Raw genomic sequence first — 27188 nt, 5'->3', positions numbered from 1 at the left:
AATTGGACCACCGCACACCCTTGGTGCGATAGTCACTTCGCAAGTATAAGTGTTTGTGGGGTGTGAGGGGTAAGGGCCGAGATTCAAGTCCCTAGGAGAGAGATTCACACACACATACACATAGATTAGGTTAGAGTAGAATTTCTATCTTGTAAAAAAAAAAAAAAAAAAAAAAAAAAAAGACAAACAAATTGAAAAGGAGGGAGTAATAAGTATTGTTTCCACTGTTCTACTCCTTTCTTTGTTTTCCTAATAAATCAGTAATCTTTGTATTTAAAAAATGTTGGGCCAAAACACCACGTTTCTTGCATAATGGTCTGTTTCATTTTCAAACATGGCAACATGTAAGATGAGTTGCACGTGCAACTCAATAATGTCAATGATGCCAAAAGATCGGGACACTATATGAGATTTTGTAATTTGGAGAATGGAAATGGTACACCATATGAGATTTTGTAATTTGTAATTTGGAGATTGGAAATTTACGTACTTTACTTTAGTGAGTTATTGTGTATGTAAGGGTGGGAATATTCTTGACACCTACACTTCTATACAAGGATTTTATAGGATTCTTTTTGAAAAGATGCATATAAGTTTGCTATGATTAAATTGTAAAGGAGTTGATACATTTTAGTATTATTGTAAAGGAGTATTTAATTGAATAAGCAGTTGGCGATATAAACATTTGTTTATTTATGTTTTTGAAAATAGGCAATCACTTAATTTGAAAGTAGGATTTTTGTGGATTTGAGGTTATCATATGTTTTCACTTGGTCATGAATGCACTTTTATATTTTATTTCACTAGGAATTTGGTCATCTTATTTACTTCTATTTTATCGTGTATAGAAAGTTAGCATTTATTTCTTCACAAACCAAAAAAGCCATTCCATTCCATGTCCATTCATCAATGCATTTAACAAACCATATATGATATATATATATATATATTGTCAGGGTTCTAAGAGCTCGGCATAGGCAATGAGAGCCCGTGTTTTGACAGATAGCATTATGCATCTCTTCAACATGGAATACTGAACAAGTTAAAAAGTGTTGCTAGATTTTCACATGGAACTTAGAGAAGTTGAGACTTGAGAATATTGTTATTTACAACATAGAATACTAGAGGGGGAAGAAAAAAGGCCTTTTATCTTACTACACCAGTCATTTCACTGACTCAATCTTTCCTCATCAAGCCCACTAGATATACAGAAAGACATTCAGCAAGTTCCTGCAAATAACCAAAGTTTCTGAAATAAGCATAGAAGGCATCTGATATTTCATCTTTGATTTCCTCACCTTTGTTGCAATGTCTACAAAGTAATCAAATCTTTTTAGTTACCATAAAGGAAATAATGACCAAAATGTTTCAGCATTTTCCCGTCAAAGCTAATCACAAATTCTATTAGCCAATTCCTAAGATGTTTTGGCATTTGCTAGTTAAAGTTAATCAAAATTGTATTATCCCAGCGGTAAAAACAATAGAAACCATAGCATTAAAATAGCAAAAATAACCTCTATACCCTTTAAATGATGAGAATCCTGTTGTTTTATGAATCTGCAAACAAGCAGTGTCCTAAACCAAGCAGCATAAATGAGAGTCTGAATAAGGACTTGAAGCCCAAAGAAGTAACAATGCAATTAAGATACACTGTTGTGGTCCACCACGATGTTACTAATGGGAGTATGGGACAACCAATTTAGACCCTATTCAAGGTACATGATTAGTGTCTAAATCTCCCCTGCAGTAATGTTGGAATATGCATGCATAAATAGTTTGATTAATTAAGTGATTGAATTCCACATTGAGTACTACTGTACTGGTGACAAGAGAAACTCTTGGCTTAAGTTTTTAGGTTACAGTGGTGTGCCAAGAGGTTGTATTGAGTCAAGTTAAATAAGTTGTACTGAAAAGTTTATGCACAGATATGAGCTTCATGAATAAACTAAACAAGTTACAGCACACAAAAAAAACAAAAAGGTACCTTGCACGGTGTAGGAAGTTGGTACTTACCAACCATAAGATTATAATTAGTTCAGATTGGCTTCTCTTCTCTCAAGGTTGATTTCCTGGACCTGTGTTTTCAAGAACCCGAAATATGGTCACTTTCAGTTTCAGCATGATGTCCTCCTTACTGATCAGCTCAAATACACAAACATCTCCCTCCTCCAAACAATTATCCAACACAAACTCACGCCATCCTTGGCTCAGTTTAGCTCCATTACCCTCATTAATACATCGGACAAGCCACCATGGCCCATCAGAAATTTGAAGCACAATTGATCCCGACCTGTTCAGATAGTTCTGAGCAAAGCTGGACGGAATATGCTGCACAAGTGAAAAGAAAAACATCTCTACTTTATAAAAAACTCAAAAAAGAAAAAGGAAAAAAAAAAAAAAAAGATTATAGTTGGAGGCTAACCAAAAGATATCCCTTGTGTATATAGGATGGTTTCATAATAACCCTGCAAAAAGGATTACCAGGGGTGAACCTTAGCGCTGCACGAATTGCCCTCCCTCTTTTTTCAGCTACAGCTATTGAAACTTTTGCCCCAGGTATTCCCACTTCCACATTAAATTCTGCTGATGATTCATGTTCATATATTTATTCATCAAATCAACAAGGAGAAAATCAATATAGAGCATAAACAGAGGACCTAAGTTCATAGAGCTTACTAGGTTCAGTACTTTGCTTTCTTCTTTTGGCACTTTGTCGTGCTTCATCCCAGTAACCTGATCCAACTTCACCTGCAGTCCTGGTAAGCTCGCTCTCATTGAACTGGATGCCTATTTCTCTAGTAGATCGAACTTTTTCTTTTAAGGTATCTACATCCTTTGCTAGATGAATGTTATCCCCATCAGGGCTATGCATTAAGTTCTTTAATGCAGTCCTAATGCAGCTTTTATAGGGTTTCTGTTGATCTACATGTTCATTAGAAACATTGTTTCTCCAAGGCATAGAAGTTGGGCGTGGAGGGAAAGAACCCAAGAATTCAATTGAGTCATCATCTTCTATTTCTTTTCCATGCAGCACTGGATGGTGCTTGCCATGGCTGGGTTCTTCTGCACCCAAGATTTCAATTGAGGCATTATCTGCTACTTTTTCAAGAGACACTGGACATTGCTTGACATGATTGGGTTCTTCAGAACAACTTGGAATATTACATGATTCACAAGCTGTCAAATTGAACATATAAATATCGAAGTTTGAATTCCCTTCATATCGAAAGATCAAAAGATTTCCAGCATGAATGCAGTGGTGCTTTACAAATTCATGCCAGCCATCATGAAACCACAACTTCTGGCCAGCTTTCCTTAGTTCCACAAGCCAGTCACGACCACTGGGAACAGAAAGTGTAGCAACACTAGAGAGTTCATCTCCAAATTTTCTAACAAACTTATTTGGGATCCTCTGCGGACGCAAAAAATAAGTTACATTGTTTCAGTTGAAATGAAATAAGGAAAAAAGTTTGTCCATGATGTCATAGAGAAGGCTTCATATCAGCAGTTCACCACAGACATAGCATCAGTTGGTAATGTTATTGATAAATTAGAACATGAGACCAATAAGGATGTATGTCATCTCATTTTAATTGGCACGCAATAAGTTAATTTTGGACTTGGGCTGGGTTGGACTGTCAAGACTCAAGATCATGACACATGGCCAAAAGTGAACACGTGTCAAGAGCACTGGACCCAATCTTTGCCCGTGAATTTCAAGAATTGATACTATTTAACAAAAACAAAAGAAAATTCTAATCCATATAAGCAATATATAAGTGAAAACTTTCTAGCAGAAAATATTTTCCTCAAACACCAAGGTTATTAAACTCAATTTCGGCAAAGGAAATGAGGAGAACAAACTTTTAGTATTTCAATATTGTTCCAAAGGTTTCTTTATAGGGGGGTCTTGTAAATTGTAATAGATATAGGTCAAGTGGACTCTAGGAGGGGGTTTTGTTTGGGAAACAAATGAAGAACAAAATAAAGGAGTGGGACCTAGGAATCAACACCTAGGGTTTGCTTGAAATCAACTTCAAGTGAAAAAAATAGTAGATAAAACCTAGGCATCAACACTTAGGGCTACTTGGAACCAGCACCAAGCATTGAAGAAAACTCCCAACCCAAATTTTATAAAGCCATAATCAATTGCTTACAATACACCATTTTGGGCTTTTAAATAGGACTCCAAAGTTACATACTTACATCATAGAGGGACAAGAAATAAATTGCTAAGGAAATAACTTGTAATCTATTACATTAATTTCAAAAATAAAAGAAAATTAAATCCTAAAAATCTCAGCATCCATTAGCATCAATCACAAATCACAATCAATCAGGTCCAACAAAATCAATCATCATTAATAGATCATTTTCTTTTTTGTGTCCACACCAGTAATTGTTAGATGTTAGTGATTTTACTTGGATAGAATCATTGGGGTATCACAAGAATGACTCATTGTAACCCAATTGATGGTCACTTGCTAAAGTTCAATCAATAGAGAATCACAAGAATGACTCATTGTAATCCCTTTTTGATAAATGACTCATTGTAATCCACTTGATAGTTATTTGCAAAAAGTTTGAGCCCCAAAATTATCGCAGCCACTTTTCAATGTAACCAAGTGCTTTTGAAATTTCTTGTTGGGAAAGAGTATAAAAAAGTTGGGGATGGGTAGGGGCAGAAAGCATCAATATTGAAAGCACACATCCAACTGCCAACAAAGAAAAAAAAAAAGTACATGATGACCGCTTAAGCCAAAAAAAGAGAGACAGAGAGGGAAATAAAAAATAAAAAAAGCTAACTTGGGGCCAAAGAGAAAAGCAAAAGAACATCACCAAAAGCCAATAGAAAAGTAAAAGATCATTTTAAAGAAGAAAAGTAAGGGAAAAAATACTCATTAAGCAGTACAGGGTTCATAACCAAATTACAATTTACAACATAAGACCAATTGCATGCAGTCCAAACAATCCAAACTATCAAACCATATTCAACATTTCAATCTTCTCACCATGACCACATGGAAAAACAGCTACTTTTGCAAACATAGCTCTCTTTTTTTTGTCTCTTTGTAGACCCAAAAAAAAAAAAAAAAAACCCAAAGTTGTAAAACTCCAAATGTCCAATTTTCTCAGCAACCAAACATAGTTTAGGATCCATTATTTTTTCTACCCAAAAGTGTAAATATAAATATTAGTAATTAACAAAAATCTAAACTTGATATGTTAACCATTTAGTACATGCCCAAAGCCACGTCAACAAAGTTGGAACCTTTCAAACTTAATCAACTTTATAAAATTTTAAGCTTCAAGTTCTCACATAAAAAAAATTGAATAAAGACAAGTTTCTCTCTCTCTCTCTCTCAATTTTCCTACCAACCAAACAAACTTTTACTTTAACAATAAAACAAAGTGGAAAAAGAAAAAAGAACAACTTGGGCAATTCTTGTGCACATTTGTTATATACATGCATAGCTGAGCTAACTGAACTATCAGCTTACCAGCTTCTTATCTTGGATAATAGAGACATCCATTAACTTGTAAAAGAGGCAAGCCCTCCTATTTGGATATGGAGAGCTTGAATGGAGGCTTTGGTTTACCAGCTGTGCCATTGTTGATTGTGATTGTTCAGTCTCAGTCACTGGGAAAGCCAGATCATTGATCATCATTCATCAACCACACTAGCTGATATTTGGGAATATGAAGAAAATTTTACTTCTTTTAAATGGCCCCACAACTGGGCCAGGGTCTTTGTGGGTCATGTGACTGTGTGAATTTCTTTGAAGGTTTTTTTTTTTTTTACTTTGAGAAAGAGATATATTTATTAGTAAAAAATTGGCACACAACATAAATTATATATTTTATTTAGCGTATATAATTTAATTTTTATACATATTCTATTACTATCTTTTAAACACATATTTTTATGACTTCAGACATTTTTTGTGATAACATCTCCTCCTTCTTTCTTGATTATATCTTATTCTTTTTTTTTTTTTTTTGATGAACTTGATTCTATCTTATTCTTATCACTAACAGCGCATCGAATAAGGGATAGCAAAATACAAAAGTGTGTGCCCATTTTGACCAGTCTCATTCTTGTCATGCGTAGATGGAGTATTCATGATCCAACCTCATTTATATTGTTGCTATCATTAAATTTGGTATGAATCCAACCCCATTGCATTAATTAAAATTGAGTACTTTTTTTTATTGAAATCAATCAAGTATTTTTAGGGAGTCGCACAACCTTAAGTTAAATGTGTATTTGTTTATTAGTTTTTGGTACTTTTCATAAAATTTATTAAATTTTTCTTTAACAAGTGCATTTGAACATTCATTAACAAAAAGCCTCATGTTATATCATAAATATAGAAATACAACTATATCCTTCTTTTGCCAATATGTTTACACAATGGTTTCTTTTAATTTATTAAATGTCTCCTCAACCAGTGCATTCGAACAAGCCTCTTGTTAATTGTTATATCACAAATGGAGAAATACAACTACATCCTTCTCTTGCCAATATGTCTACACAACGGTTTCTTTTATGGTGTGTGCTCAAGTTGATTTTCCTCGAGCTTATGCAAGAGGAACATGCAATTAGACACATTGGAACTAGAACGGTAAGAACAAATGTTAATATCATAGATGGAATTTATTTTGAAGAAATCCCCAAGGACCCCAACAAGTTATCATCCATTTCAATTCTGGGTTTTGTGATGTCCAAATGGATTGCTAAATTAAACCCATTCTTGAGTACGCACAATTTTTTCATCACGATGTTAATTATGCCAATGTTTCTAAAGAAATAGTTAATCCAGATTAACTCTCTAATTAATACCTTGCTTAAAGAGTTTCCAACCTGTTTGAAGTATTAATTGTTTAAATTGTTTTGGTTTAGTTCACTTTTATTACTAATTTTTCAGGTTGTATATGACCATTTAATAATACTATTTAACAAAAGAGTAATATCATGTTTACAATTTTTCACAACAAATTTTAGATGGTAAATTATTAAAAATAGGTTTTTTTTTTTTCCTCAGTTTTGTTTTTTGGTTGAAGACAAATCCACTTGTCTGATTTCTATGGAATGGAATTGCTTTATATTTATACTAGTTTCATTGTATGCACTCGGCACGTGTGATAAGACTCTTTTTTTATTTTGAATTTAATGTAACTTTTCAATTTGAATTTATTTACTATTAGAGAGATTACACATGAATGAATTTTTAAGAAGCTAAAATTTAGAATTTGAAAGTGCTAGTTTTTAAGAAAAAAAATGTATTAAACATGCTTGAAATATATTTAAATAGAAAATGTGTTAACTTTCAAGAAAAAAGTTTCTCAAGTAATTTTTTAAAATTTTTTATTGAATTACAATTTTAATCCTATTTTTCATTTTTTTTAAGAATAATGATTATCTAATTAGATTAGAGATATTTTTGATATTTCTTAAAATCATAACTAATTTTTTGGATCTTCTACTTATACAGGGATATTGACAAGAATAACTCCTTCCTGTGCTGGGAAAACTACGTCCACAACTAGGATATCATGATTGGTCACCAAACAGGCCTATATAATTTATATAAGTTAAGGCAGATGTGGTATAGGGTCACATCACTCACCTCACCTCGCATGCCTACCTCCTTTAACGTAATCTTTTTTATTTATTTATTTACTTATTATTTCTTTTTGGACTGATGTTACAATTTTTCTTTAACGTAATTTGTTTCATCTTTCATGATTCATTCTCAGTATTCAATTTTCTTTTAATAGTAAAAGCACAAAAAAAAAAAATTTATTTAACTTCAGCAACAATTGGACAACTCTGTAGGTCACTACATTTTTGAGTTTCCCAATTAAATAAATAAAGCACAAAAGACCACTGACGTATTTTAGCACTCACTTTACGTGATTTGCCTAATGATCTTAACTTTCATTTTCAACTATTGTAATGTGTTATCTCAAAAAAAAAAAAAAAAAAAAAAAACTATTGTAATGTTGTATTAAATTTTTATGAATTGTAGTAGATTCTACTAAAAATAATATAATTTTGGTACGGCAGTTATAGCGTTATAATCAAAAGAGTAATATTATATACACGACAATTTTTTTTTTTTTGTTTTTGGATAGGTACACACGACAATTTTCATAATAATTGAATGGACAACCTTGATTTTCATTTAAACGCGCCACTCTTACCTACCACGGCGAAGGGGGTGACAATTGACAAGGATTTACGTTGGCTAGATTTATAGACCACTTGTCAGCCTGGAATTGACCACAGAAACACAAAGGGTGCCTATAAGATCCAAAAATACACAAAATTCAAAGTCCAAACAAAATTCCTTAAGATTAAGGACGAATATTGTCAAATGACAAGTTATGATCAATCCCACATCATTTTCATTACACACCAGTCACAACTCACAGCAACATTTCCCAGTCCAACACCAACAGATTGATGAATTCATACATGTCATGCAATGCAATGCAAGGCAAATGCTTCACAAAATTCTGCTCAAGAATATGGTTCCTTTTACAAATTTTGATCATCAGGTTCACTGGAACCTAAAAGCCATCATTTGTGTTGCAAAATTAATGGGTACACCTCAGTGACATCTTGAGCTCCACGACCAAAATGAAGTCAATGAAGAGCTTGGGAAAAGCAAACAGAAGGAATTTCTAAACTCAAAATTGTATTAACAAGCTGCATATGGCTACATGCACTCGAAACCATTGTAACATTGTCCCATGAGATTTAGACCTGCTAAAATGTTCACTAATCTGAAGTGCAAACCCCTTATCAGCCTGAAATAACTACAATGAAATGTGTCCTGTACATGTCAGTTCTCTATCCAAGACATGCAATAAAAACATTATCCCAATGATGTTGACATCTTCCATCTCCCAGCCAGAAAGTATATCATGAATATTTTATCTTATAGAGTCGTGCTTGACCGCTTGCATTAAGATTGAGAGCATGTCAATTCTAATTCCTCTACCTCAAGAGTCACCAAAAAATATCACCACTTAGCATAAGAAAGCAACACTCAGTGCGTTGCTGCAAATGAATGCAAATCACACCGTCCAACATGGCATAAATCTGCCAGAACACAACAATCATGCCTATGTTAGAAATTAATATTACAATAGGCTTACAGCATCTCCTCACTTATGGGTAGAGGGTGAGTTCATGGGTTTAAGACCTATTGGGTGTGTGTAACTTATTAATCAAACAAGAATTCTTTTTGTACCATTATACATATAAACCAACGCACATTAAACCTTCAATTTATAAAACAAAAAAGAATTCAATATATGTAACCTTTTTTTATTTCTGAATCAGAAAAGCTACCCATCCATCAATGCTGACTAATATAACTAGCAATAGGACGACAACAATTCTGAAATTGTGCAAGGTCTTACGAATGTAAAAGGTCGTACACAATGCACAGAGCTCCCACTTTTTGCAAGGTCCAAGTTGGGCAGATTTTGTTAAGCAGCATGTTTTATTGACTGTCTCACAATTAGCTCACAAAATTATGAAGAGGTGTCATAGATAAACAACTGCTAGTTTTATTTCATGCAACTTCTAGGAAATTTTTTCACATCATGTTGCCTATTAACAATTGTCAAACCAGTACGAAATATTTTTCTTCTATAAACAAAATTATAAAAGCTCAACAGAAGTAATTCTTCCCCAGCTGCAAACACATGAGAAAATTAACAATCAGTAACTGGAGCAATAAAATAAAATTTCAGGCTGAAAATACCAAATCAAGAGGGGAAGAGGAGAGGGAATGACTAGGATCCATTGTTCTGGTCCACTTTGATAAAAACTAGATTGCACAATCTATTTACAACCCTAGTCAAGACATAAAAATCGGTATTCAAATTCCTAACTACTAAAAGTTCCACTAAGTTATCTTGGAAAGTTTATGGACACAAAAAAGCAACTAAGCTCCTCGTGAAGATATAAGATCAGTAACTGGCCACCCAGAAGATAAAGTTACTTGATACAGTCTAGAAATCCAAAAATTACCAGCAACTAATTTCTAATTAGTTTTAAGTGGTTGACATGTGGCATTAATGGTTGGTTCACCACCAGCCCATTATCATCGAGGACACGATATGTGGTAACCTTCAGCACAATTTCCCTCATCTTCAACAGCTCAAAGACACAAACATCTCCTTCCCCCAAATTATTCTCCAATGAAAATTCATACCATCCCTGACTTAACTTTGCTCTGCCTCCTCTATAAAGGCACCGGACAGGCCACTGTCTCCCCTCAGAAGTCTGAAGTTTGATAAATCCTGATACCCCACTTAGATTCTTTTCAGCAAAGCATGATGGGAGATACTGCACAAGTAAAATTAATACATTATACACTAAGCACATTTGTTTTTATTAACATGATAAGGTAAAGCCATGTTTGGGACATTAATCTCAATGGCTCACCATTATACACCCCCTATATAAATAAGATGGCCGCAGGACAACCCTGCAGAAAGGATTGGTTGGCTCAAATGCTTTAGCCGCATTAATAGCCCTTTCTCGTTCCTCTGCTGTCACTGTTCTCTTTCTTGCAGAAGCACTTTCGTAAAATCTGAACCTCATATCTACTTCCTCTTCGTGTCGAGCTGATGACTCCTGCTCATCTGCATTTTTATAGAATTACTGATGAGAAAATCAAATTCTTTAGGCTCCACAAGATGAAAAGAGAAAAATAATTTTAAAGAGCTTACTAGGATCATTTTTCCGCTTTTTTCTCATAGTTTTTTTAAGTTTTTGAATTTCTTGATCTGCACTTTGCAATTTCACTTCATCCAAAGACCTTTTAAGCTCAGTTGCATTAAATTGAACACCTATCTCCCGAGTATGATGACTTTCTGATGAGGATTTATCAACACCCTTTGATGGATGCATGTTCCCATCCCCAGCCCAATTCAAGCAGTTTTTAAGTTTAGAGCCATTGAACAAATTCTGCAGTGATGGAGGATTGTAACTTTTGTTAGGTGTCAGTAGATCTCCACGTTCACCAAAAAGCTTGTTTTTCAAAGACTCAGTAGTCGGTGTGGAACCCAAGATTTCTGCAAAGTCATCATCTTCCATTTCTTCAAATACACGATAATGACTGGCATAACTGATCCCTTGAGGGCCACCGGGAGTATTGTTTTGATAGTTGACCTCAGAATTCGCTAAGTTAAATATATGAACAAAGAAGCTCGAATTCCCTTCATATCGGAATACTAGAAAGTACCCAACACGGATGGAGTAATGCTCAACAAAGTCTTGCCAACCGTTGTGAAACCAAGCACTATTGTCTACTTTCTTCAATCCTACTTGCCAAACATGACCATCAGGAACAGAGAGTGTAACAACAGGAGAAAGGTCATCCCTAACTTTCATGACAAACTTTTCTGGTATCCTCTGCACATGCCCAATCAAGTTAGGTTTTGTTTGTTGCAATGAAATGCATGATTTACAATTGTAGATGAATTAAGACATGACATTGGACAAGTAACCAGGTGACATGGTCACCCACATAGGACCAAGTTGCATAATATATCCATGTACCCAATTAATTGGAATTTAGGCTTAGTTGTATTCAGTTGAGTTGTGTACTTGTGTGCGTGTGGCACCAAAAATCATGACATGAATAGAACGCTAATGCTAATCCTATAACCTAAAAAGTTAAACAGCATTTCAAAAATAAATTAAAACATCGAGAAAAGTTTAGCAATATTATCCAAAGTATAAAGAATATTGTATCAGAGACATAACAACAGTGAGTAATATCCAGATTATCAACTTTCCCCAACAACCATATATGAGTATGGCAATAATTCAAGTACAAGGAATATGAAAATTAAGAAAAGATAATCTTAAATATTACCAATGCCTATAAGATGAAAATCACAAGGTGTCCAAACAATGAAAATTTCAAGCAAACCTCAAAATTACTAGTGACTGGTGAATTTACACCGAAATCCTAATGATAACATGGAAAAACAAGATTCTGAGTCCATAAGATCAGATATAACTAGAACACCAACAATTACAGTGAAATATATCATTCAAGTATCTACAAATCTACAAAATAGCTTTGCTTTTGCTAGTAGCATTCAGATGACATTTTCTGTGCTTTATGAATGCCATCTTTTCTTCTAAACCTGATATAAGTACCCCAACAAAACACCTTTTCAAGGAAATACTGCGTGATAAAAAGATGGAGAAATATAAACAAAACCTCATCTATTCAAGAATTTCGGTTCTCACAAAGAGCCTTGTAGCTCAGTGGCACAACCCCATCCAAGGTTCGAATTATCTCCCTCCCACACTTATATTAACAATTGAATTATCAAGAAAGAATACAAAAAAAGAATTTCAGTTCTCAAATATATAAATAAGAACAACCCACTTAAATCTTTCACAACATCTATGATAAACTGATTCATTTTCCTTCTACTTTACCCAGGTTTTTCTCTACAACCAAAAACAAAAAATCATGGGTTTCATCAGATTCTTATAAAACAAGCCATATCAAAACAGAATAAAGGGAATTCCAATTAACTGTTCAAGTTATCTTGCTCTATTTAATCCCAACAACCAAACAGAGTTTTGGGTTTTAGCACCTTCAAACAGAGTTCTTATTCTTTACAAAAAAATTGTGCCCAAAAAAAAAAAAAAAAAAAAAAAAACTTTTTTGTTTCAAGGAAAAAAAAAAATCTTGCAACAAAAAACTCTCTTTTTTTTTTTTGTAAAAAAAAAAAAACATTTGTATTTTTTTTAGTTTTAAGGGCCTTACAAAAATCTTATTCCCCACCCCCAAACAAAAAAAAAAAAACTAAATCCTATATAATAGGCCACGAAGCAGACAAAGGAAATCAAAAGATTCAAAACAGACCATCTGAAACAAAACCCAGAAAAACCCAATTCCCGTATTGCTATTTCTCTCTCAAATTCTCTAGGAAACCAAACAGAAACCCACAACTCTGCTTCAAAAACCAATAAACAAAAACCAAATCCATGAAACACAAAACCCCCACAAACAAAAAAAGTCAATTTAAACAAAAACCCTAGAGAGAAAGAGAGAGAGAGAGAGAGATTAGGGTACCAGTTGCTTGGATTGGATTGTGGTGGAGAGAATCAGCTTGTGGAAATAAGGGCGTGGCATTTTCCGTAAATATTGTGATTCTTTTTTTAAGGTTCAGTAGCAGTAGTATTTAGTCAGTTCAGAACTCAGAACTCAGAAACAGAACAGAACAGAACAGAGCATTGAAATTCTGAAACAAACTTGAAACTTGTGTTGTGTTGTGTTTTTTGATTGATGAAAATCTTAAAAAGGGTTTTCGGATTTTGGTTTTAGTTTTTTTTTTTTTTTTTGGGTTTTTCAGATCTAGCTTAGGTAAGGTTCCTTCTCCTTATTGTCTCTTGTCTTTCTCTCTCTCTCTCTCTCTCTCTCTCTCTCTCACACACACACACACACTTTGGAGTTTGAGAGTCAAACAACGTATTTTTAAAACCTTTTATAAAACCCCCCCACACCACCAAAACACTACACAACACAACTTGACCTAAAATATTTATTTTAATATAAACGAGTTTGCCACCTTCTTTTTTTTTTTATTGATATTTTTTTTTATTAGAAAAAAAAATAGATATTCAGAATAAGAGAGAAGGAATTTTGGGTTCTGAATATTTTTATTAAAAATATTAAAATATTAATCATTTAAACTATAAGTCTATTAGTTTTTTTTTTTTTTGAGAGTCAAGTTTATTAGTTAAATAAGTTGAGATCAACAAAACATATTCTTGGGTTAACCTTTTTTTATTTTTTTTATATATATATATATATATATAACTTCAATTGATTAATATTTTAATATTTCTAATAGAGGTGTTCGAAGTTCAAAATTCCTTCTTCTGCATGAATTGGAGAAGAAGGAATTTTGAACTCCAAATATCTCTATTAGAAATAGTAAAATATTAAACACTTCAATTATAAATCTCTTGGTTAAACAAGCTAAGATCAACATAAATCTTCTTGGGCTAATCTTTTTTTTTTAATTATTATATATATAAATATAAATATATATTTAATGATTCATATCCATGAGAATTTTACTTTACATATAATTTTTTTATATGTAGCATATTTATTTGTTCTTTTTCTATGCATATTTATTTTATATTTTATTTAGAAATAAACATGCATATCTAATCTAAACTGTTAACACATTTAGTTTATTATTATATTAAAAAAAATGCCATGAACATAAGATATTGCCTTAATATGTTATTGTCAAACTCCTATAGTCCTATTTCTTTTCTTAATATTGTCTTAATTTTTAGTTATGAGTTTTTTCTAACAAAAAAAAAAAAAAAAGTTATGGACAAAGTTTAGCTACAAAAATAGTTGTAGCCTGAGACCTATAGTCTTACTCAATAAAATAAACATTACTACATATTTTGAAAATCTAATTGTCGAATTGCATGTTCTTTACACTCTTAATACACATGTCAAATTTTGTGTTAATCGGATATTATTTACTATATGATTTATAAACTTATATTTCATGCATAATTTTAAATTACAAAAACTTATAATTTAAAAAAATTATTAATGACATAGCAATTGATCTTTAATTTTCTAAAAAATTTGCAAGCATGAAGGATATAAGAATAATATGTAATTCAATGGTGGATTTGTCAAAATTCACTTTTAATAAAAAAATATTGAGTAAGATTATAGTTTAAAGTTACAACCAATTTTGTAGCTAAATTTCATTCTCCAAAAAAAAAAAAATTGTAGCTAAACTTTGTCCAAAAGTTATGAGGTTTTGAAAATGATCTAATTGCTATCTTTATCATCATTTGTTGTCAAATTTATTATTAAATTTGTACAAAGATATTATATATATATATATATATATATTATATAGGAAAAATTGTACAAATCTTGAAAAGGAAATTAACTATAAACATGGGATTATACATCTTTAAAATCCTTTGATCCTAGAATTGTTAAACAATTTGAATTGCAATAAGATCTTTAAATTAGTAGGATCGGGTAGGATCGAGATCCAAATCATTGGATTGGTTTGATTGTGGTAGGATCGTGATCCAACCACAATCGCATCTAATCCTAAATTTTGATATATTTATAGATGGTTCTTGGTTGTTCGGACATTTGAGCTGAACTTCTTTTATTAAAAAAAAAAAAAAAAAAAAAAAAAAAAAAAAAAAAAAAAAAAAAAAAAAACTTTTGTAAGACCTTTAGTAACAATTTTGAATTTTTTGCTCTCCATTTGGCATATAAAAAGAGAAATGGAGGCCATTTAATAATTAATTAAAATTTATTTAATTGAATCATTATGCTTTCAAAATTTAAACTCATAGAATGGTATGTTATAATGTTTTATAGTTAAAAACTTATTTATATTTTATAATAATACTTAAAAGAATTATTGTTAAAGAATTACCTCAAAAAATTTATTAAAGAGTATTTTAACACCTATGTTCAGATTCTTGAACACATCATTGTTATTGTTAATCGGTGATTTTTCTTATTTTTATTTTATTTTATGAAACAATAGAATTCTATGACTCTCAATATGACCAAAAGGCTCTCATACCAATCCTCTATAGCATCTCAATTTTAATAACCATGACAACATGTTAATCACACTATTTATATAAAATTATATTGATGGAATTTTTTTTTTTTTGAGAAATAATTACAACATGCTGCTAACCCCGCAGCTCGAACCCTTTCTCCCCTAAACCCCCCAAGCACTTTGTGCATGAAGAGGTGTCAATTCAGCTATAAGGCCTTTGGCATATTGATGGAAATTATTATGTGATTTTTAGGAGTAAAATTAAGAAAATAGTAATGTTAAATAGTTTCAAAACTTCATAAACTATCTCATGAACGAAATTGAACTCTTTTTTTAAAATAGTAATGAAATTGAACTCTTAGACAAAGTTTAAGGGCCAACTTATAGTTTGTTTAGTAATTACTATAATTAATATAAATTGTTCGTACTGTAACACAAATTTTATATTTTGTATATTCTTTATTAATAAATTTGATGTGCTAACCCCACAGCTCGAACCATTTCTCCCCTAAACCCCCCAAGCACTTTGTGCATGAAGAGGTGTTAATTCAGTTATAAGACCTTTGGCATATTGATGGAAATTATTATGTGATTTTTAGGAGTAAAATTAAGAAAATAGTAATGTTAAACAGTTTCAAAACTTCATAAACTATCTCATGAACGAAATTGAACTCTATTTTTAAAATAGTAATGAAATTGAACTCTTAGACAAAGTTTAAGGGCCAACTTATAGTTTGTTTAGTAATTACTATAATTAATATAAACTGTTCATACAGTAACACAAATTTTATATTTTGTATATTTTTTATTAATAAATTTGATCGAGTACATATATTTATAACTTATAAGATCTATAACAATAGAATTTTTTTTTTAATTAAAATAAAAAAGGATCTATTGCCATTTGATAACTTCTTAGAATCGCAGAGTTTAGCAAGACCAAAGTCACTAAAAGTCTTTCATTTAGCTATTCTCCCAAAAAAGAAGGGTCTTTCATTTAGCTTAGAATCTATTAAAACGTTCCCTGTAATCATAATTCATAAACAGGCGATAGATCATAGATGATAGATCCCTTCCTCATGAACACAATCCTAATAATTGAACCAAATTTCTATGATGAAGCCAACTAATACCCGTAATATTAGGGGTGTCAAATGGGTGGGTTTGGAATGGGTATAATTGGGTTGGGTATATAAAACTCATTTACCTATTAAAACCCATTTAATTAATTGTTTCTAACTCAAATCTAGGGGTGTGCATGGGTTGAATTTAAAGATTTTTTTTTCTCAACTCAACTTGACCTAGTTGAGTTGTGCTTACATGTTTCATACTTTATAAAAATTGGACTTCCAACAACTATTTAAACATTTTTTTCAATAAATTATTACAATTCACATAACATGCCTAAATTATATTTCAAATCATTAAAACCAAATCTCAAAAATACTAAATAAAGAAAATAAAAATAAGTGTAATAAAATAAACTTATGGGTTGGATTAAGTTAGATGGATTAAAAAATATTAATTCAAATCCGATCCAACCTAGCACAAGGCTCAATAATTCTACCCAACTCAACTTACGACAACCAACACAAGGTGTTGAATTGGTTTCATCTGATTGAAGGGTCGAATGCACACCCCTATCAGAAGAAAGAAGCCACATGCTATTGGAGAGAAGCCGAAAAAGCAGACAATGATTCAATCCCCCCCACCACCGTTGTCAATGCTATTTGTCATCTCTCTCTCTCTCTCTCTCTCTCTCTCTCTCTCTCTCTCTCTCTCTCTCTCTCTCTCTCTCTCTTTGCAAATTTCACTTGAATCATGGCTAGGTTAGCAAGATTCCATATAGGATATTACCTAGGGGTGGCAAAGTAAGCCCAAACCCACCCACTCTAATTGAACCCAAACCCACCCAATTATTAGTTGGGTTAAATGGGCATCAACCCAACTAGACTCAATAATTATTGGGTTTTAACTAAAAACCCATTCAACCCCATTTAACCCAAAAACAATATACTCAAATTCATCCTAGCCCTTCTCATTAAAAAAGCCAACGTTCCAGTGTTTCAAGTTTTCATTTTCCTTCATTTTCTCGTCCTCCAAACACTTCTCCCTCTCGCCTGAAACAAAATGTAGGTCCTAGCTCCCTTGACCAACCAGCATCTGAATATGCATCGAAATTCTCACCTCTCAATGTCCCATCTTTTGCTTGCTTCAATTTCAATCTCTTTATCAAAATCTCCATGTCGTCAAATACGATCCCGTGGTTCGGCAAGATCGCCTAGGCTGCGATTCTCTGCTTCTTCTAACTCTCGCGGTCGAGTGCTATCTCATTGGCTACCGAAGATGACAAAGCTTTGGAAATGCCTTTGGCTTCATCCAAATTGAGCTCCAACCCCAGCGCATCAAAGTCACAGTCCACGTCACCGGCACCGTCATTGTTGGTTCGCAAAAGCCTTTCGTAGGTTAAACCATTCTCGCCGTCAATGAACTCGCTGTAGGTTTGGAAATTCTCATCAAGAATCGCGTTGGTTTGCTCGTCGCTGAACTTGACTCTAGGGTTCACCGCCACCACTAGTGCCACCATTTCCTCTCGGCTGAGACCTCCATCGCGGTTCACATCAAATTGTTGGAAATTTTTCTTCACCTTCTCATCAAACAAACAAATCAAACAGAGAGAGAGAGAGAGAGAGATTACGTTTTCCACTACACTTTGTATTTGTTGCACTATTTGGGTGCCAAGAAAGTGAGACAAAATAGAAAAGAAAATAAAATATTTTTTTATTTGGATTTTTAATATAATTACCGATGTGAATGTGCTTATGTGGAATTTTTTAATCCTAAGAATGGTGACTAGAGAGAGTGAAAAAGGAAAATCAAGAAAGTGTTGGGGTTTTCATTTAAATGGCATTTTGGTAATTTTGACAATTGGGTAAGTTGGGGTTTACCCATAATAATTGGGTTGGGTTGGATTTGAGTAAGGGTGTGCGGTGGTAATTAAATAGGGTTTTAATTGTATAATAGTGTGTTTGTTCCTATTCTTTTATTTTAAAATAATTTAATGTGGCATTATTTCATTGAATTGACGAGTGTATATATTAAATGAGAAATGATATGTCCACAACATTTTTATAACAAATTTTAAGTGACAGGTTGTTAATATTAAATTTTACACCTAATCCTTAATGAATTCAAACTCTCTTATCTAGGTGAGATATATATATATATATATATATATATAATTTTATGGGATGTTTCATCACTATTTAAACTGATGAAATATAGTATTTTGATTTGCCACAACCTTTCTATTATTTTATCTGCACATTCCAAGAAGAAATTAGTGTGATAAAAATGGAAATGAGAAATCATTTCCATGAAGGCACTAACTATAAAAGAAATAAAGGACAAAGGTGGGACCAATTTACCTAGCAAAAAAAAAAAAACTATAAAGGAAATAAAAGACAAAGGTGGGACCAATTCTTATCAATTTGAAAATAGAATTAGAAAAAGGAAAGATCTCTCTGTCTTTCTCGTTGTTGTTTTGGGTCCTATTAACAAATGCTTTCAAGATATCTGTTAATGTATTATTTAAAAAAAAATTTAATACTGTTTTCATAAAAAAATATGAAAATTTGTTAAAATAGCCAACTACTTTTTTTTTTTTGGTAAAAAAATTATAAAAATAGTTTCTAAACTAACACCCTTATTAGAACATCTATTAACTTTTCCTTTGTTGTTTTTAGTGTGAAGCCATACATATACTTACTTACATACATACATACATACATACATATATATATATATATATATATGAAATTTAAATCACATACATGAGACCCCACTTAAGTGACAATTGACAAGTGACAAGTTTAATTTTCATAATTAAGTTTCTTTAAGACATTCTTCACTCTTTTCGAATGTGTTAAAAATACTTAATATTCTATAAAAAAAAAAGTTATCACTTAAACATATATTATATATTTCTCTTTTTTTTTTTTTGAGAATCATATTATATATTTTTTTAAATAAAAAAGACTAATATTTTCAATCATGCCTATATAAGAAATTAATTAATATTTTTGTCTAATAATAAAGAACAATTATTATGAAGCGTACTTTGAAATTTTATCAAATCTTAAAAAAAGACAAATATTTCAATTATGTATCAGTCTTGTCATTGCACTGCTGCAATATATTAAATATGAAATAAGAGGGGAACATGTTTGATAGCTATTTCTAAATACAGTTCTTTTTTTTTTCTTTTTCTTTTTTTGCTTTAAATGGATTTGGGTGTTTAAAGAAAAAAAAATTGTTATTGATTTTTTTTTAGTTATAACTGTTTTCATATTAGATATTTCCAAAAAAAAAAAAATTTGTATTCAATACAAATTTTTTTTTTTTTTTGGTTGTCAATTATAAACACAAATTTTCAGAGCAGTTTTGAAAAATACCATCAAAGACAGACTCGTCTTGGTCAGTAGGGGGGTCAAGCACTAAAAAACCTCACTCGGTACGAAGATGAAACGTAGGGCACCGAGTCAATAGAGAGGACAGTAGTAGTACATAAAGGACGTCCTCCATTCAATGTCTTTATTCCATTCTTCTAGGACAAGTTTTTTTTTTTTCAAAGTAATATTTTGGACCAATTATTGTATTTTTTTTTTTTTTCAAACAAAGTAATATTTTGGACCAATTATTCTATACGTGTCAGATCAATAGTAAAGATACACATTGTCATGGTAACTCAAGTGCGTTTTAACTAGTTGGATTGGCCTAATTTCTCATGTCTACTAATCTACTAACTATATATATAAAAAAAGCAAATGGCTCTAGCTACCGTAGATTTGGTTTATTCAACCTTTACTTTTTGTAACAAGCCAAAAAAGTTGAGTTTGGTGAGAAATTTAAAATTAAAATTTTTTAATATTAAAAATATATGAACAAAGTTTAGTAACAAAATTAGTTATAGTTTAAGGCTACAACCTTATTCAATATCTTTTTATTAGAGATGAATTTTGACAAATCCACCATTAGATTATATATTCTTCTTATATCCTTCATTTTTTTTTTTTTTTTGCACAAAATTTCTAGAAAATTAAAGATCAATAGCTATGTCATCAATAAATTATTTAAATTACAAGTTTTTATAATTTAAAATTATGCATAAAATATAAACTTATATATAATATAGTAAATAATATTCGATTGATACAAAATTTGACATATGTATTAAGAGCGTAAAGAATATGCAATTCAATGGTTATTTTTTCAAAATATGTAGTAATGTTTATTTTATTGAGTAAGATTGTAGTCTTAGGCTACAATCAATTTTGTAGCTAAATTTTGTCCAAAAAAAATTATGCCCACAATATTTTCATAATAAATCTTAAGTAACAAGTTATTATTTACTATTATTGGTGAGAAAAATAATTTTAGCGGTGGGTTCAAATTAGAATCATTAATAAATTACAATAAAAAATTTGTCGTAAAATTATTGTAGAAATATTGTAGACGTAACACTTAGTATTTAATACTATTACCACAACTAAATATAAAGGTATTGTGAAAAAAAAAGTACTGCATCCACAACATTTTAATAACAAATCTTAGGTGGTAAATTATTATTTTAAATTAAACTTATCAATGAAATTATTTTTTTCCCACTAATAATAACTCGTAACAACTTACTACTTATGATTCGTAATGAAAATGTTGTAGACATATCATTTTTCTTGTGAAAAATGTTAAAACATCTTGTTGTCGTTACAATATTTTCACAACTGCTGAAGTGTTAGTTTTTTTTTTTTTTTTTTATTAGTCAATTTTTGTTGAGCCAAAATTTACTACTCCATGTACAATTTTATTAGGTTGATTTTTTTTTTGGCACCATTTTAAGTAAAAATACATAGTTTTACACAAAAAAAAAAAAAAAAAAACTTAGGATTAAAATAATTTTCATCCTTTATGTTTGAGGTAATTCATAATTTCTGCTTATGCTTCTTAAAATATTCCATTGTGTAATGTCTAAAATACTCACTAAATTTTAACATCCCAAAATTTTTCTTCATGTATATTCTGTTTTAGATGGTAGTAATGCTTAGAAATTTTTTTTTTCTTTTTTTTTTTTGAGAATCTAATGCTTAGAAAGTTAGAATGGTAATAAAAGGCATTTTATTTCCTTGCCTTTTATTATTATTATTATTATTATTTTCCTTTTCTTGCCTAAAATGGGTGTTCATTAAAAACTAATTAAGCTAGAGATTACATCTAGATTCATGTAGAATGATAAAGAAGAAAGTATAAATGGCGAAATTTTCATTATGTATGGTTGAAGGCATTTGATGAAGAGTTTCAATTATAGCATATGCCATCATTCATTCCAAAAATTTAAATATTGTGACAAGGTTTTAGTAAAACTCAGTTGCTTATTATTGAAAAATGATGATATTTGTTATCATTTTTAGAAGTTTTTAATGAGTTGATATTGCCTTTAGCAAATAGGTATCAAAATTCTTATACGGATGAGATTAATTTTGTATAACATACATTTTTTATATACATAGTTTCATACTTCTTCAAATAAAAATTCTATCTTAATTTTTTCTCTCAAGAGATAGCATTTGTCTTACATGTGCCACCCACACTAGTCATAGGGAAAAATCTTTCTTTCCTTTTTTTTTTTTAATAAAAAATATTAAAAATTTTATTATTAAACTTAAAAAGGAATATAAATCATAAACAACAATAATAAAAAATAAAAAATATGATAGTTATTCATGCCATAGCTAGGGTCAGCCAAGCTGGTAGAATCTTTTTTTATTTATTTTTTATACGTGATTTTTTAATATTTTTAGTAGCTATATTAAAATATTATGGTGAAGGTAAATTATTACAATAACTAATTAACTATAGATACGTTAAAATTTTGTTATTTTTTTTCCCATAAATCAGTAAGGAGGTAGGTTGTGATTTTTTTTTTTTTTTTTTTTGGGTGATGAAAAGTAGGTTGTGATTGATGTAGCATTACTTTTATATGGGTCTACAATTGATACCAATTTTATTATATATTAATCACAATATGATAGTTCAACAATTATGATATACTGGTATGTAACCCGTGTTTACGTACGAAAATGATGAATTGTAGTGGTGTTATTGATGTTAGCCTGGATAATAAAATATATAGGATATTAGTTCGATCAAGATATTTGGAGGTACTAAAATATACTAAATAAATAAATATATATATATATATATATATATTTATATACTAAAATAGTTTCTTCTTACAATTTTCATGATATTGGTTACGCTAAATTTCTCATTATATTGCTATTATGTATATAATTTTGAAAGTCATTATTGGATACTACATATACAATATCAATTCGTAATCATTGTCCGTGAAATTCTACTAAATACAACACAAAATAAAAAAAAAATATAAAAAATTTGTCCAATAATGTCTCATAAATTGAATGAGGATAAGTATATGAGATCGTTCAGGTTAATTACAATTTGTTATGTTCAAGATGACATACAAAATATTTGAATAGAAATAGTATAAAAATATGCTCATTAGTTCAGAGAAAAAATAACAGCAAAAATCTAAACAATATAATTTGTATGGAAAGCTAACAAAAACAAAATTCAATTTGGAATCTAGTTAAATTTTCTCTAAGATTGGTTATATATATATATATATATATATTACCTAGTTAGTAATGGATTGTATATAGTCATCTATATATATATATAAAACCGAAGCTTTTGAAGTTTCCACAATTTTCCACGTCAGCACAATATTAAAAAAAAAAAAAAAACTTTTTAAGACTAAAAGAAAACCGGCATTATCAAAAAGGAAAAAAAAAACACCCAAAAATTTCAAACCGGCATTATCAAAAAGGAAAAAAAAAACACACCCAAAAATTTCAAACTGACATTATCAAAAAGGAAAAAAAAAAAAAAAAACACCCAAAAATTTCAAACCGGCATTATCAAAAAGGAAAAAAAAAAAACACCCAAAAATAATATATTTGCCTTGAATCCTAACTAAAGCTATAAGACAGTTTAAATATTTTTTGACACAGCTTACGTAAATAAATATAGTATTTAATTTTTAAAAACCATCTTTCTCTCTGATAAATAACCCACACTCTCTCTTCATCGCCGCAGACATGGTCTCCTTTTTATTTTTGCCGGTGATAATCAAAAAAGGTAACCGGTCGGCCTCAGAGGTAGGGCGTCGGTCAAGCTCACAATTTTAATACTCTGTCTCTGTCTCTGTCTCTATGAATGTGTATGAAGATCTGATCCCTTTCAAATGGTATGTATTGTTGCTGCTCACGCAATTTTCTTTTTCTCCGTCTCTGTGTGTTTGTTATTATTATTCCTTAGGAATTTTTTAAGTCTTTGACTATATGTGAAGATTGGAACATTAAATTTAATTATAAATAAAATAAAAAGTTGATAGATGCTTATATCTCAACAAAAAAAAAAAAAAAAAATCTGTCTTTTGTTTTAATCAAAGATCTCTGTTTTAGCTCACACCACAACATGACCATGACCATGCTAAAAAGGTAACCTTTGCAGCAAACTTTTCGAAAGAGCTTTACTGTTACTTGTACAGAGAAATTGGGCATGATTTTTTTTTTTTTTTTTGAGAAGGAAATTGGGCATGATTTGATTGTAGTAGTATTGTGTTTATTGTTCACTACGTCCTGCTACTGCCTGTTTAATATATTCATTTTATTCTTGATTTTGGTATAAACATATTAATTGAAGAAGATGGTGATTGTACAAAATTTCAAAAACTTATCAATTGAAGAAGATGGTGATTGTACAAAATTTCAAAAACTTGATGTTCAAACCAATGTGTAACTTACACCAACATCTGTACTTAAGGATAACAAAAGGGCATATTCAGAGACTACTACAAACCAACAAAGGAAGAAGATACAAAAAACACTTTAAAGTTGTCTTTCAATCTCTAAGATTTTCTATGCACAATTTGGTTTTAATGAATTTGTGATTTTAATACTAAAGACGTATTGGAACAAAGGAAATTTTTTTGCTTTTATGCACAATTTGGTTTTAAATTGAAACAAAGAGGAATTAAATTGAGGATTTTTTTTTTTACTATAGCGTTAATTGTTTGTCTATATACATTTAATTTCTAAATATTGTAGTGTTCAATATTGTTTGAATTGTAACTTATCATGTATAAATAATTTATTTTGAATTTTAAGTAATTAATATTTGCATTGGTATGTTGTTGAGATTCAATAGTTGTGTCTTTAAAATCAAGAGGAACTGAAAAAAAATATCTAAACTTCAATGTTTTTTAAATATAATGAATGCATTGAATATTTAATAGAAGGCAAGAAATAAATGAAATTAAAAAATAAGAACGTGCTACTAGAGAATTGATGTTCAATTCCAACAGCTAATGTCAAATTATTTGGAAAAAATTGGTAGCTTTCCCGTGCATCGCACGGGTTAGCGACTAGTGATATATATATATATATATATGATTAGGTTTTTTTATGGTTTATTTATACTGAACTCCTTGTTTTTTACATTGATTTAACTCACTAGGTACAAAAATTAAAAAACTTACATTAGATGAGACACATGGTGCAAAATTAAATTTTAATTGAATTCCAAATTTTACACTGAATTAACTAACTTGTTACAAAATTTTAAAAACTTAGATTAGATGAGACACGTGGCGCAAAATTAGAATCTAATTGAATTCCAATTTGAAATCTAACTAAATTTTCTTTCAACTTTGCTTATATATATATAGACTAGTAAGTTACCTGTCCGATGCACAAATAATGTTGTAATGTTTTATATAAAATGGTTTTGGAGAATATTATATACATATTATAGCATAATTGTTATAGAACTTTATTAGTAATGAGTTCATTATAAAAAGAAACATTTATAAATTGTACACACGTTTTTATTATAATTATTCAATTGAGAGAGAGAGAGAGAGAGAGAGAGAGAGAGAGAAACAACAACAACAACAACTTTGGAGGAATATTGTAGAATAAAAGTTTATATAGAATGTGTCTTTCTCTTTCTCCTTAATTCTAAAACAAAATACACATCACAAACACCCACAATCAATCACATCATTTACAAAATTCCAAATCCACAATGTTCAACCTTAACATTAAAATCGTAATTGCCATTGTCACTCAATATATAATGCAAGCCCCCCTTCCTTGGTTGTAGCCAACTTATGCATTAGAATTAGATAAGACAACAATGTTAGTGCTAGGTAGGAATCATCAAAAAATTGAAGGTAAATAATATCGTTTTTGATCTATGTGTATTTGACATGAGATGACATGAAGGGCTATAAGTAGATGTGGGGCCTGAAATTAGAAATCCCAGTCCACTTCACATTAAAGGCCCAAGGCCCAAGCCGAGGAGCCCTACTGCCGAGGACGTATGATGAAAGCCCCTTATTGGCCCAAGAATGTGGCCGAGGACGATCTCACGCTCAACACCTCACAAAGCGCCTGAAGAAAAGGACAAACTCAGTACAAGAGCAGCACAAATGAGAAAGCTGCCAACACCACAATGTGGAGCTCAGCGCCTGACAAGCCCATACCCCATACCATGCTATCTAGCTTTTCCCAACCACTCTGACGTATGGATTGATAGGACGAGTAATTACCCCCAAACAAGGAAAAACTGACACGTAGAGGGAGAACGGGAAGTGAATACTAGTATAAAAGGGAAGGAGAGCTAAAAAAGGAGGGGGGGGGGGGGAGGCCCTGGAGAAAGGAGGAAGAAAAAGGGAGGAGGAATGGTGAGAATGTAATGCTCCTCGGACTAATTCCAAGGAGTCAAACTTTTCAAACTACATTGATGCAAGGCTCAGCTATACAGTCCAAACCCATCTTTGTATGATCGCTAATGAAACCGGGACTAGACCGAAACCCAGCGCCCAAAGGCAGGCCTTTCCAAACCCACTCTCTACAAATCATATTGTTCGGGCCCTTTACACACGAGCCCAACGTCATCCTTAGGTCGTTAAAAATCGTGTCCCTACAGTAGATATATATAAAGGGCCAGAAGTGCAAGAGATGAAAATTGTGAATTAAAATGCAAAGAGTTTTGTGTGTATGTGTAAGGGATGAAAAGTCTTGAAACATTGAACCTACAGAGACAAATAATATTTATTTTTTAAGTAAAAAATTTTTGAAACATTGAACTAAATGAAACAAAGAGTCAATATTTAATTTGTTCTTATCTCTGATATGACATTTGAGAATATTTCAATTCTCTTTACATATTGTTAGGGTCATATTTTTTTGTAATTAGCTAATCCTTTGACAAAATGTACTTTACTTGTAATTGGATAGATCTAAGATGAGTTTAGTACTTCAAGAAACATGTTGTTCAAGTCCAGTATTAAAGACATGAAAATTGATCCAAGAAACAAGTGAAGAAAAGCTGCTTATTAATTCTACACAGATAGCTCGACAGATAGCTACTATCGAGACTTAATTCAAAACTTGATAGATAGCTCGACA

The 27188-nt window shown here is 31.0% G+C and overlaps 2 protein-coding genes across 2 annotated transcripts; both read right to left on the bottom strand.

Moving 5' to 3' along the window:
- Positions 1–1008: 1008 nt before the first annotated feature.
- On the bottom strand, positions 1009–5669 carry LOC126706878 (B3 domain-containing transcription factor VRN1-like). Its single transcript, XM_050406450.1, has 5 exons — positions 5502–5669; positions 2677–3412; positions 2423–2583; positions 2014–2328; positions 1009–1230 (listed from the first exon to the last, which is right to left on the bottom strand). The coding sequence occupies exons 1-4, from the start codon at positions 5667–5669 to the stop codon at positions 2056–2058; spliced, it is 1338 nt and encodes a 445-aa protein (XP_050262407.1). The 3' UTR covers positions 1009–1230; positions 2014–2055.
- A 4063-nt stretch (positions 5670–9732) lies between these two features.
- On the bottom strand, positions 9733–13493 carry LOC126705423 (B3 domain-containing transcription factor VRN1-like). Its single transcript, XM_050404427.1, has 4 exons — positions 13128–13493; positions 10756–11440; positions 10469–10668; positions 9733–10369 (listed from the first exon to the last, which is right to left on the bottom strand). Exons 1-4 carry the CDS (start codon positions 13185–13187, stop codon positions 10058–10060), a joined length of 1257 nt encoding a protein of 418 aa, XP_050260384.1. The 5' UTR covers positions 13188–13493; the 3' UTR covers positions 9733–10057.
- Positions 13494–27188: the final 13695 nt, after the last annotated feature.

The sequence above is a fragment of the Quercus robur genome, chromosome 11, assembly GCF_932294415.1.
Source record: "Quercus robur chromosome 11, dhQueRobu3.1, whole genome shotgun sequence".
Classification (NCBI taxonomy): domain Eukaryota; kingdom Viridiplantae; phylum Streptophyta; class Magnoliopsida; order Fagales; family Fagaceae; genus Quercus; species Quercus robur.
The sequence above is the reverse complement of the archived record's forward strand: the minus strand, read 5'-3'. Positions and strand labels throughout refer to the sequence as shown.